Genomic DNA, 13943 nt, shown 5'->3' with positions numbered 1-13943 from the left:
TTTTGGTTACCGCATAAATGGATCCAGATGACTTTCCTGTACATAGGCCACATGTACCCTTTATTATTTTTTTTTACATGTCTTTGTTATATTTTTGTGCTATTTATGTGACAATTTAAAAAAGAAATGAATTTGGCCCCCTCTTTGCGGGCGCCCGCCAAAACCCCAGGAGCCGGCCAACTTGAACCGCCGCCATTGTTCTTGTTATTGATGCAGACAGATTCTTCTTGTATGTGTGGGCCGACATCACCACCTTAATCTGCATCGGGATTTGGGCTCTTAGTCATTTACTTCTAAGAAAGTCGAAAAATAGATAACAAAGAAAAAGGAAGAAAACCACACAACAGCGGGTGCAGGTAGGTAAACTCACGACTCCCCTCCTACCCAATAAATCTCCATAGTCAAGCATCTTATCTTTTTCAAAAAGTTTTTAAGATTTTTTTTAATTTTAGGTAATCTCAAGATTCTTCTTATATTTTTGAGGGTTTTCTGTGTGGAGTAGTATAGTGGCTCCTAAAAGATGTTTTTTTTTAAAGGGGTACACTCCCTTGCTCCAGCAATCGGAACATTTTGTTCCAAACACTTGGCGCGGGCACGGGGGTCGCGATGTCACACCGCGCACCCTCAATGTGAGTCTATGGGAGGGGGCGAGGCAGCTGCCTCGCCCCCTCCTATAGTCTCACATTGAGGGTGCCCGGTGTGACATCACAAGGGGCGTGGCCATGACATCACAACCCCTGCCGCCCGCACCCAGAGTTCTAAATGAATGCGGGTGCTGCACAGAGATCAGGGGGTCCCGGCGGCCGGACCCTCCCCAATCAGACATGTTATCCCCAAACAGATTTGTAAATTTCTTCTATTAAAAAATCTTAATCCTTCCAGTACTTATTAGCTGCTGAATACTACAGAGGAAATTATTTTCTTTTTGGAACACAGAGCTCTCTGCTGACATCGCGAGCACAGTGCTCTCTGCTGACATCTCTGTCCATTTTAGGAACTGTCCAGAGCAGCATATGTTTGCTATGGGGATTTTGTCCTACTCTGAACAGTAACTAAAATGGAAAGAGGTGTCAGCAGAGAGCACTGTGGTCATGATGTCAGCAGAGAGCTCTGTGTTCCAAAAAGAACAGAATTTCCTCTGTAGCATTCAGCAGCTAATAAGTACTGGAAGGATTAAGATTTTTTTAATAGTAGTAATTTACAAATCTGTTTAACTTTCTGGCACCAGTTGATAAAAAAAAAAAAAAAAAGTTTTCCTCCGGAGTACCCCTTTAATATTACACAAATTCCTGAGATAAGAGACCTCCGGCAGTCATGTCAGCTGAATGAGACCCCATCACTCCACGAAGGTCCTAATCAGTGAATGAAGGCATCATAGGGCAGGGGCATTAAAAGGGCAGGGGCTCAAGCCCCCTTTTTGCGTCCCTGGTATCAATATTACGGTTGTAGATTAGACATTGATTTTCAAGCTTTTTAGGTTGATCAGTTCTCTTACCGTCTAAAATAATTAATAGCAAAGGAAGAGATTTCCACCGCCATTCCATCTTCTTCTAAACCAGTAGGTATATTCTCTGTAAGAAAAAAGATATAATACACATGGAGTTAAAAAAACGTTATCATAGAAAGAACCAAAGACATAGTAGATATTATCTACTTATATAGACACTTTTTATCCCGTGCGACGAAATGTGCGACTTTTTATTAAAGGGGTAATCCGCTGTTCAGTGTTTGGAACAAACTGTTCCGAACGCTGCAGCGGGCGCCGGGAGCTCATGATGACATAGCCACGCCCCCTCATCACGTCCTGCCCCCTCAATGCAAGTCTATGGGAGGGGGCGTGACGACTGTCACGCCCCCTCCCATAGACTTGCATTGAGGGGGCGGGGCGTGACATCATGAGCAGGTGAGGCTATGACATCACGAGCTCACGTTGCCCGCTCCAGCGTTCGGAACAGTTTGTTCCAAACGCTGAACAGCGGAGTACCCCTTTAAAGGTGTTATCCAGGAAAAAACTTTTTTTATATATATCAACTGGCTCCAGAAAGTTAAACAGATTTGTAAATTACTTCTATTAAAAAAATCTTAATCCTTTCAGTACTTATGAGCTTCTGAAGTTAAGGTTGTTCTTTTCTGTCTAAGTGCTCTCTGATGACACGTGTCTCGGGAACCGCCCAGTTTAGAAAAGGTTTGCTATGGGGATTTGCTTCTAAACTGGGCGGTTCCCAAGACAGGTGTCACCAGAGAGCACTTAGACAGAAAAGAACAACCTTAAATTCAGAAGCTCATAAGTACTGAAAGGATTAAGATTTTTTAATAGAAGTAATATACAAATCTGTTTAACTTTCTGGAGCCAGTTGATATATAAAAAAAAAATAGTTTTTTTTTCTTGGATAACCCCTTTAATTCTGTTTGCAGTCAGTATGTGAGCCAAGTCATGGCTGGTGTAGATTTGCGCCTCAGTTGGCGCAGTTGCGACAAAAGATGCGACAAACTGAAAAGGCGTACATGATAGATAAATTCCTGACCACGGCCTGATATCAGCTGAAAACCTTCTAGGCAAAAGTCGCAATGAAAAGTCTAATGTCACACTTAGTAAAAATAAGTCTGGCACTATCAGGATATTATGGCGCAGTTCACATTGAGGGATAATGTAGCTGCCCGTCCGCTTACACCTATTACTACTTCTTGGTGGTGCTCAGCATAAAGTGGTATATTAGCAATGCATAAATAGAAAAAAGGCTAAAATGTCTTTATTTTCTTCGGTGCATATTCACATTTGCAGCGGGGAGGTGACGGTGTACGGGCAGGGGAGCTGCAATCAAAGTGACAGCTGTTTCAAGCGATCAAGATAGGGGATAACATGTCTGATCGCAGGGAGTCCAGCCGCTGGAAACTCTACACAATCAACGGTCCGGTTTTGTGGCTGTAACACTCACAGAGGTAGTAGATCCGCTGTATCTGTGTGGAAGATTATGTGGGCCGTACCAGGGAGCGGAGTCTAAGGTGCCGCTGGTTTTCACCAGAGCCCGCCGCAAAGCGGGATTAACTTGCTGCAGCAGGCGGCACCCAGGTCGCTACCCCTGGTGCGACTCGTCCCCACATGCGGCTGAGATGAAACGTAGCACAGGAAGGATGAGGCAACTCGTAGTCAGGACAAGCAGAAGGTCAGGGCTGGCGGCACAGATGCGTGGTCAGGAAACATAACAGGAGGTCAACAGGCAGGCAGCACAGAAGTAAGGTCAGGTCACGAAGAGGAAGGTCAGAACACAGGCTGGGCTAAACACAGTAACGCTTTTTCTTGGGCACTGGGCACACAAAGATCCGGCAAGGGGTTATGGGAGATGTAAATACTAATAGAGAAGGGACAGATGCAAACAATAATCAAGGGCGCACCGGCCCTTTAAATGACAGGATGCCAGCATGCGTGTGCCCTAGGAGGCGGGGGCGCGTGCACCGGGGAACAGAAGCAGCGGAGAAGCCAGCAGGAGCAAGGGGTAAGTGACGGCCCGAGATTCGCATGCAGGCACGTCCTGCAATGCGAATCCCAGACCCGCCGGGGGAAGGAGGAGGAGAGCGCTCACGGACAGAGCGAGTGGCCGGAGCACTCGCTGCAACTGCGGCGTTCATGAGCACGGAAGCCAGGGGCCACGCCCCCTCCATTCATATCTTTACACAGCCTTAACACCCCCTCCTATAGACATGAGTGGAGGGGGCGTGGCATGACGTCATGAACACGGAAGCCCCAGTCTTCCGTGTTCATAAACGCTGCAGTGCCGGAGCGAAAGCATCGAGAAATGTTTGCAGCATCTTGTAGAGAGTATAATGGGGGTCCAACCCGAGACTAGCAAGGTGTACCCAGTAAAGTGGCCAGTGAGTGTATATCAGGTTCCAGACCAGAGTCGGAGGGGATTACTTTGTGAGCCATGTACTAGAAATAGGAAAGGATTTCGGAAGTATACAGGATCGCTGGGCGCTGAATGGAACAAAAGAATCAGGACAACAGGACCTTCAGGTGAGTAACATTTAATCAAACAACATGCGTTTTGCTGCGCATGCGCAACTTCTCCAGGCAGGAGAAGATGCCTGTAAGAGCTGCGCATGCGCAGCGGAACTCATTGCATGCTGGTCGATTAAAAGTTACTCACCTGAAGGTCCCGCTGTCCTGATTCTTTTGTTCCATTCAGCGCCGAGCGATCTTGTATACTTCCCAAATCCTCTCCTATTTCTACACTTATCCACAGAAAGGCTGCGGATGGGACTTTCTTTGAATAGATGCTTTACATTTTTGCGCATCAGGCACATGACAGCGCATTTCCTCTTTCTTTTTTTTCAGCCATGTACTAGGACCCTGACACCACTAGACCCAGCACAGGGGCCCAGGACGATCTCCTCCCACTCATGAACTCTGACTCCATAATAAGGCAAATGATTTCGTAAGACGGTAACGATAGTCGCCAATAATACAAATCTATAATAGGAATTGGTGCCTATTTGGGATTACTCATGTGTGATGACATCTCGTAGGGCTGTGATGTGTGTAGGAGGAAAATGAAATCTATTAAACGTGAATTAAAATACATTCAGATTCCAGTCGTAGTAGATGTCAAGATATTTTAATGAGTAGGAAGACTACGGAGGCATCACACATATGACGTGATGGGGGGTGACAGCTTTCTGGCTTCCTAGAAATGAATGCACACATTGTATAGAGCAACATATGGTATATTACAAATCTGCACGCTTTCTCGTCACATTGGGTAGAGGGAAAAAAGAAAAACAAGAAGAGACTATATCTGCACCAGAAAGTAGGTGTTCTTCAAAAGTCCCATCTCCATAGATGATACATGGAGCGGGGGTCGAAACGGCTGCTTCCGAAAGACTGCCGGGGTCCCGTTCAGGAGATCATAGTGGGTCCCAACGGTTGGACCCCCCACGATCTATAACCTATCTATAGTTGCTCTTACAGTTAAGAATCCTCTTCTATGTTGGCATGGAGAGCTTCTTTCCTCTAAAGCAGTGGTCTCCAAACTGTGACCCTGAAGATGTTGCAAAACTACATCTCCCTGTATGCCCAGACAGCCCACGGCTGTCTGGGCATGCTGGGAGGTGAAGTTTTGCAATATCTGGATGGCCACGGATTGGAGATCAATGCTCTTGATGTAGAGCATTTCCAAAACTGTACACAATATTCCATGGGTGGTCTTACTACTGATCTGTAGAGTCGTAGAACGATGGACATGGCTGTATAGGGCTTTTGACCCTGAATCCGTACATACCTCACGCTAGTTAATTGACTCCCCCCCAGCGCAGAGATATTAGAGTTTAGAAAGAAATGCAAATTAGGCTTAGGAGCCCACTGGGCGTTTTCTTCAGCCACCAGAGCCCAGCATAGTTTGGCCCCTTTAATAGTTAGTCCCTCCCCTCTAGCAGCTGTTAGTCAGGAGGGGGTAGAGGAGGGGACCAGTGCACAGGGGGGGGTGACTAAGTGCTGAAGGGGGTGAAGTGGTTCTGGCCTCTAGAGGCTGAGGGCAACACCCACTGGGCTTCTAAGCCTAATTTGCATATCTGCTTAAACCCTGATATCTCGGTACTGGAGGGGTCGATTAATTAATTACGGATTCAGGGTCAAAAGCCCTATACAGACGTATTCTTACTTTATACCCCAAAAACCTGCTGCCACGCATCCCGATCCCTTTGTAGTAGGATATTGTCCTCTATTGACCCCTGACATTGTCCATTGTCGCCAGATACAGTGATATCATGCCGGACAGGACCGGATTACACTATAAAATCTTTGGTTTCGATATTAGGTTCCCTCTTAATAGCTGATAACAATAAGTCACAGTTCACATGTGTCAGAGAGCCAAGAGTCACCATGGCCCAATTGGAACTCTGGCCTCTATAACCCCATTAGTATTCAACTTATTTCGGGCCATGGTTGGTACAGAAATTATGTTAAACTTGATACCTATGACCTCTTTAACCCCATTGGTATTCAATTTATTTCAGGCAATGGTTGGTACAGAAAGTATGTTAAACCTGATACCTATGACCTCTATAACCCCATTGGTATTCAACTCATTTCAGGCCATGGTTGGTACAGAAAGTATGTTAAACCTGATACCTATGACCTCTTTAACCCCATTGGTATTCAATTTATTTCAGGCCATGGTTGGTACAGAAAGTATGTTAAACTTGATACCTATGACCTCTATAACCCCATTGGTATTCAACTTATTTTGGGCCATTGTTGTTACAAAAAGTATGTTAAACTTGATACACTTGATACCTATTAAGCCCCTCCTTCTTTATTTGAATATTGACTGATATAATCGTCTACTGGTCCCGCCTACCTATAGGCATTATGACGTTGAGGTTGCAAATATCAAACAGAACACGTCTCCCTGTACATTGTAATACCCAAGGTTGGGAGCACAAAAAAGGGTCTCCTCCCAGCCATCCCGACCTCCGGGCAGCGGGTCAGCCTCATCAGCACACAATGGCCTCTGTTTTATCGTGAGGCGTCCACAAGTAGCCATTGAATTCTCATCCATGGTACAAGAGGCTGTTTTGATCGCAACAATTTAGCGCAGGGCCCGCGGGTCGAGCCAATAATTGACTCACTTCCACATTCGAAGGGATCTGTGTGGGGGTGGACGAGGCTTGTCATCTGCTCGCTGCGGAGGTCTGGGACTTGTTTTCTTATGGATTAACACTTTCGCTGCCGGACCTTCCTGAGATGCTAATTGTAGATAGACGTGGCTGTGTGCATGGTGCAGAACTACAACTCCCAGCATTCAGCTTTGGCTGCCCTGGTATGCTGGTAGTTGTAGTTTGGCAACATCTGGACGAACACAGTTTGGAGACCACTGTAGTGTTCTTCACACAGTGTAACTACAGCTGTTGCACAACTACAACTCCCAGCATGCCCGGACAGCCGTTGGCTGTCTGGGCATGCTGGAAGTTGTAGTTTTGCAACAGCTGGAGACACACTGTTTGGGAAACACTGATCTATAAGATAAATGCGATGACAGTGCAAGTCCTGGCGGTATAAAGACGAAGGTATACTGTACGATTAATATTAGTTTTTTTGTATATTAAAAGGGGTAATGTTTTTATAAATGTTTTTTTTTTCCCACAAACAGCACCAACCCTTGTCTTCAGGTCATGTGTGGTATTACAGCTCAGTTCCATCAAAGTGTACGGAGCCAAGCTGTAATACCATATCCAACCTGAGGACAAAGGTGCCGCTGTTTTTTTTGGGGGGGGAAAATCTACTTTGTTTATCTAGTCCTGGATAACTTAAGGATCCATTCACACAGGCAAATTTTCTGTTTTTGCTACCATCGACTTCAATGGGTCAGCAGAAAATCTGCAAAAGGGTATGTTCATATGGACGGATTACTAGCGGGATTTCTGCAGTGTATTTGCTGCCGAAAATCCGCAGCAGATTTTGCTACCATTGACATTAATGGGTCAGTAGAAAATCTGCAATAGAGGCAGATTTGCAGATTTTCCCTAAGACCCATAGAAGTCAATGATAGCAAAATCTGCTGCGGAAATTCTGCAGGTAATCCACACGTGAACGGACCCTAATGTAAATGGAGAACTTATAACTTTCAACAACTGTACAGGTCAATTAATTTATCCACTGAACTTTTAAATTCTGCATTTATACACATGTGAAATGAGGGTTTAAAGGGGGGAAATGGTTAAAATTGATGGGAAAAAACGGCATGCCCTAAACTACCGACATATGCCGCTACCGGGAAGAAAAAAATCAGCAACTCGCCATGTGGTTCTATGGGGAGAATTTACTATGGTGGCCAGTCTTAAAGGAGATCTCAGGCAAATATTAACTCATCCCCTATTCATAGGATAGGGGATAAGCAGCTGATCACAGGGGGTCCGACCGCTGGGACCCCTACAATCTTTGAAATTCAACCCTGGCTCTCAGTGAGGAGCACGTGCTGCAGCCGAATACTGTACGTGAGAATAGACCATTAAAGTAAATTTTTTGCGTTGGCTCATTAAAGGGGTACTCCGCCCCCAGACATCTTATCCCCTATCCAAAGAATAGGAGATAAGATGTCTGATCACGGGGGTCCCCCACCGCTGTATTGGAGTAGCGTGATGGGCCATCACACCCCCTCCCATAGACTTGCATTGAGGGTTGTGTGGCCGTGACGTCACGAGCGGGGCGCGACTATGATGTCACGGGCCTCCGGCACTGAACCTGACGCTCTAAATGAATGTCGGGTGCAGCACAGAGATCGCGGGAGTCCCCAGTGGTGGGACCCCCACGATCAGACATCTTATTCCCTATCCTCTGGGGATAAGATGTCTGCAAAGGGGGACTCCGCTGCTAGGCATCTTATCCCCTATCCAAAGCATAAGATGTATGACCAAGGTGTTCAGAACTCCAGGTGCTGCGCGGAGATCACGGGGGTCCCAGTCACGGGACCCCAGCGATCAAACATCTTATCTTTTCTAGCGGCAGAGTACCCCTTTAAGGTTTTTAAGGGGGATGTATCTAAAGTGCCTCCAGCCATTCTTCCCCAGCTGTTGCAAAACTAAAACTCCCATCAAAGCCAAGGGTTGGGAAACACTGCCCCTCCAGAATCAGCGTATTTGGCTAAGATATGTATGGCCAGTTTACAAGGTTCAATGGTTTTCACACTTTAACCCCCAGAAATGGGAGAAGCCTGAGAGAACATTAAACCAAAGCCAATGAAAGCCAAGAGAACTCTACTAGTCATAGAGGGAGGCCATGAAAAGTCAAACATTCCAAGGTCAATTCTAAAGTAAACAGGAGAGTGTTAATCCAGAAGAATAGTCAAACAGAAGCCATGGCAAACAGGGTCACTTTCCAACAATACAGCAGCAGGTTGCAAACATTTTCCAACAATGCAGGAGCAGGTTGCAAACATAACTGAAACTGGTACCTATACTAGGGCATTTGAATAGAGCAACATGAGCCATGATTGGACGAGACCTCTGATTGGTTCACTGTACAGACCGCCTGATTGGCTGAACATCGAGCTTGGAGATTGGCTGGGGAGTCACATGACAGGTGATTACATTACTATAGGGCAGGGCTGGAAGAAGTAGCAAGAAGGGCCAGACCCTCATAGCCCAAGATGGTTCTAACCTTGCACTGCTATCCTCTCCGAGTTGTGTCCTCCACAGGCCTACGTTCTTGTGATTTCTCCATTGACATTGTCTTTTAATTTCCCACCTTCCATAATATAGATCAAGGTAATTCTCCCATAACAATAACAGATCATTTTCAAGTTTCAAGCGAGAGAGAGCAAAGGAGACTCTTTTTACATCTTTTACATAAATTACTTTTTGTGTATTTTATCACTTATTTTACTAAAAGCGCCGCCTTATCTCTCAGAATTCTAACGCCCACTCTGACCCTTGACCCCCTGAATGGCACCAAAATGCTTGTTATTTAAACTGGCACTGTATGTGCCAGATGATCATTTAGCAATTGATAAAGGGGAAATTTACCCTCGAAATGCATCTTGCACCCTGTTTAAAATACACTGTTACTTTTAACCTGCAGATCATCTTTTTCTAATAATATTTGCTTTCCTAAAAGATCACGGTTTCATTGGTTTATGGTTTATTACGAACCCATCTACCAGGGCCCATGTGAATGTAAACGCCATAGTCATAACGCTACCCCTGAGGGTCACACATCCCGCACTTTACGGAATAAGATCTTATATAATGAAGACAAGAACGTATGTTACGCCGAGCGCTCCGGGTCTCCGCTCCTCCCCGGAGCGCTCACGGCGTCTCTCTCCCTGCAGCGCCCCGGTCAGTCCCGCTGACCGGGAGCGCTGCACTGACATGGCCGTCGGGGATGCGATTCGCACAGCGGGACGCGCCCGCTCGCGAATCGCATCCCAAGTCACTTACCCGTCCCGGTCCCCTGCTGTCATGTGCTGGCGCGCGCGGCTCCGCTCCCTAGGGCGCGCGCGCGCCAGCTCTCTGAGACTTAAAGGGCCAGTGCACCAATGATTGGTGCCTGGCCCAATTAGCTTAATTAGCTTGCACCTGTGCACTCCCTACTTATACCTCACTTCCCCTGCACTCCCTCGCCGGATCTTGTTGCCATTGTGCCAGTGAAAGCCTTTCCTTGAGTGTTCCTGCCTGTGTTCCAGACCTCCTGCCGTTGCCCCTGACTACGATCCTTGCTGCCTGCCCTGACCTTCTGCTACGTCCGACCTTGCTCTTGCCTTATCCCTTGTACCGCGCTTATCTCAGCAGTCAGAGAGGTTGAGCCGTTGCCGGTGGATACGACCTGGTTGCTACCGCCGCTGCAAGACCATCCCGCTTTGCGGCGGGCTCTGGTGAATACCAGTAGCAACTTAGAACCGGTCCACCGACACGGTCCACGCCAATCCCTCTCTGACACAGAGGATCCACCTCCAGCCTGCCGAATCGTGACAGTAGATCCGGCGATGGATTCCGCTGAGGTGCCGCTGTCAAGTCTTGCCGACATTTCCACGGTGATTGCCCAGCAATCCCTAATGATCACCCAACGAAATCACCAGCTGGCATACTTGACCACCGTGACACAGCAACTTCAGTCACAGATACAGCAGCTGCTGCCGCAGATACAGCAACTTCAGTCACAGACACAGCAGCTGCAACAGCAACAACCATCTCCTCCGCCGGCTCCTGCAACTCCTCCGCAGCGACTCGCCGCTCCTAACCCCTGCTTGTCCCTGCCGGACAAATTTGATGGGGACTCTAGACTCTGCCGTGGTCTCCTGCCTGGGAAGGCCCTGCCATGTGCCACACCGCTCGGAGCACCTCTCTCACAGTATCCTTTGCAATCCACCCCTGTGCCTCCCGCCGAGGAGGCTATGCAAGTGGATCGGTCTCGCCTGACCCCTGAAGAGAGGACTCGCCGCAGAAAGAAAGAAGATTTACTTCTATACTGCACTGTGCGATTGAGCATGGAACTGTATCTCGAAAAAATTGAACTTTTTGTTTTGCCCAAATGCTCCTCTGAAGTCCTCCTCGGTCTGCCATGGCTCCAACGCCACTCCTCTACCCTTGTCTGAACCACCGGGGAGATCAAGAGCTGGGGTGCTTCTTGCCACAGAAAATGCCTCACGTCTGCTCCCAGTCCCGTCAGTCAAACCTCTGTGTCTCCTCCTTTACCTGGTCTCCCCAAGGCCTATCTGGACTATGCTGTGTCTCCTTCTCATAGCCCCTGTCCTGTTAACACTCTGCCCCGTGCCAAGCTTTACCCTCTTCCCTCCCTCCCCACTCCCACGCCTTCTTGTGTGCCCGCTGTTGATGAGGTTTCCCGGGGCTTCGCCACCGTCTGGAAAAAGACTCTAAAATTCCTCATACTAGCCTCATCCCGGGTGAAGAAGCTTGCCGGAAAAAAGAGAAGAGCTCCTCCTGTTTTTGTGTGGCTCTCCACCAAGTATATCCGCTTCCGTGTCCCCAGTTTTTATCTGGGACCACGTTATCTTGGACCCTTTGAAGTGAAATGCCTAGAGAAAGCTACTCCGGTCTCCGGGTCCTCAGACGTCTTCCGGATTAAAGAATTTTCAGGTCCCAAAAAGAGGGGGAGACCCAAGGGGGGGGGGGGGGGGGGGGTACTGTTACGCCGAGCGCTCCGGGTCCCCGCTCCTTCCCGGAGCGCTCACGGCGTCTCTCTCCCTGCAGCGCCCCGGTCAGTCCCGCTGACCGGGAGCGCTGCACTGACATGGCCGTCGGGGATGCGATTCGCACAGCGGCACGCGCCCGCTCGCAAATCGCATCCCAAGTCACTTACCCGTCCCGGTCCCCTGCTGTCATGTGCTGGCGCGCGCGGCTCCGCTCTCTAGGGCGCGCGCGCGCCAGCTCTCTGAGACTTAAAGGGCCAGTGCACCAATGATTGGTGCCTGGCCCAATTAGCTTAATTAGCTTGCACCTGTGCACTCCCTACTTATACCTCACTTCCCCTTCCCTTCCTTGCCGGATCTTGTTGCCATTGTGCCAGTGAAAGCGTTCCCTTGTGTGTTCCTAGCCTGTGTTCCAGACCTCCTGCCGTTGCCCCTGACTACGATCCTTGCTGCCTGCCCTGACCTTCTGCTACGTCCGACCTTGCTCTTGCCTTATCCCTTGTACCGCGCTTATCTCAGCAGTCAGAGAGGTTGAGCCGTTGCCGGTGGATACGACCTGGTTGCTACCGCCGCTGCAAGACCATCCCGCTTTGCGGCGGGCTCTGGTGAAAACCAGTAGCAACTTAGAACCGGTCCACCGGCACGGTCCACGCCAATCCCTCTCTGGCACAGAGGATCCACCTCCAGCCAGCCGAATCGTGACAACGTATTAAGAAAAACCAAGTTGTGCATAGGATTACAGGCCTAGAAAACGAAATACTTGAAATAAATAAAATATATAACAATAAAATATATAAGAATAAACTATATAAGAAAAAACTATATAAGAATAAACTATATAAGAATAAACTATATAAGAATAAACTATATAAGAATAAAATATATAAGAATAAAATGTATAAGAATAAATTATATAAGAATAAATTATATAAGAATAAATTATATAAGAATAAATTATATAAGAATAAAATATATAAGAATAAACTATATAAGAATAAAATGTATAAGAATAAATTATATAAGAATAACTGCTAAATGTCAAAAACTTAAAAAATGTAACTAATTCCTGTCCAAAGCCCAGGACAGATGTAAGTGTTAAAGGGCTTTCCCAGAACCTTAATGTTCCGCCTTTGGCATATTGGTAACTATATATGTTGCAGATTTCAGATGTGAATTCCCCTTATCCCAGCTGTTTAACCCCTCAGATGCCACAGTCAATAGCAAACACGGTATCTAAGGGGTAGGAGAAGTAGGGGCTTAACAATTTAGTGTTCTTGGGGGAGGTACTTAAATGTCCCAATTTTGGCTATAAAGCCAAAGGCTGTCCAGGCATGCTGGGAGGTGTAGTTTTCCAACTGTTTTCCAAAAGGAGGCACAATAGTTGGGAAACACTGATCTAGTGGGAATAATAAAATGTAAAAGCAATAAAATAGATGATAGATAGATAGAAAGAAAGAAAGAAAGAAAGATAGATAGACAGACAGATAGATATGAGATAGATAGATAGATATATATGAGATAGATAGATAGATAGATAGATAGATAGATAGATAGATAGATATGAGATAGATAGATTGATAGATATGAGATAGATAGATATGAGATATATAGATATGAGATAGATAGATTGATAGATATGAGATATATAGATATGAGATGGATAGATAGATAGATAGATAGATATGAGATAGATATGAGATAGATAGATAGATAGATAGATAGATATGAGATAGATAGATATGAGATAGATAGATATGAGATAGATATGAGATAGATAGATATGAGATAGATATATGATAGATATGAGATAGATAGATATGAGATAGATAGATATGAGATAGATATATGATAGATATGAGATAGATCGATATGAGATAGATATGAGATAGATAGATAGATAGATAGATATGAGATAGATATGAGATAGATAGATAGATAGATAGATAGATAGATATGAGATAGATAGATAGATATAAGATAGATAGATAGATAGACATCTCTGTTTTTTAGGAATAATATAAAACTATTTATTTAAAAATTTCACATTACTTCTATTACCGCAAGCACGATGACCCATATTATAAAAGTAACTCATAGTTTATCTCACCTGGTAAATATTGTAATAAAGTCAATGAATAATATATGTACCCCAAAAATCCATAAGCGCTACAACTTGTCCCCACAAAATAACATCCCTCTTGATGCTCCATTAAAAAATAAGGAAAGAAATTAAACTTATGGCTCTTAGTATATGGCAACACAAAACTTTTGTTTTGAAAAATGAATGTTTTTTTATTCCTAGTC

General features: G+C 45.9%; 1 protein-coding gene across 6 annotated transcripts in view; it reads right to left on the bottom strand.

The window, feature by feature from the left end:
• Positions 1-13943, bottom strand: part of MAG (myelin associated glycoprotein) — a 79473-nt gene that overhangs the window by 20175 nt on the left and 45355 nt on the right. For all 6 annotated transcript variants that reach the window (XM_056543856.1, XM_056543862.1, XM_056543860.1 and 3 more), the window contains one exon: positions 1496-1571. In XM_056543856.1, coding sequence (XP_056399831.1) covers positions 1496-1544 — 49 coding nt within the window. In that variant the 5' untranslated portion in view covers positions 1545-1571. The remainder of the gene's footprint in view (positions 1-1495; positions 1572-13943) is intronic.

The sequence above is a fragment of the Hyla sarda genome, chromosome 10 (assembly GCF_029499605.1).
Source record: "Hyla sarda isolate aHylSar1 chromosome 10, aHylSar1.hap1, whole genome shotgun sequence".
NCBI classification, from domain to species: Eukaryota; Metazoa; Chordata; class Amphibia; order Anura; family Hylidae; genus Hyla; species Hyla sarda.
The sequence above is the reverse complement of the archived record's forward strand: the minus strand, read 5'-3'. Positions and strand labels throughout refer to the sequence as shown.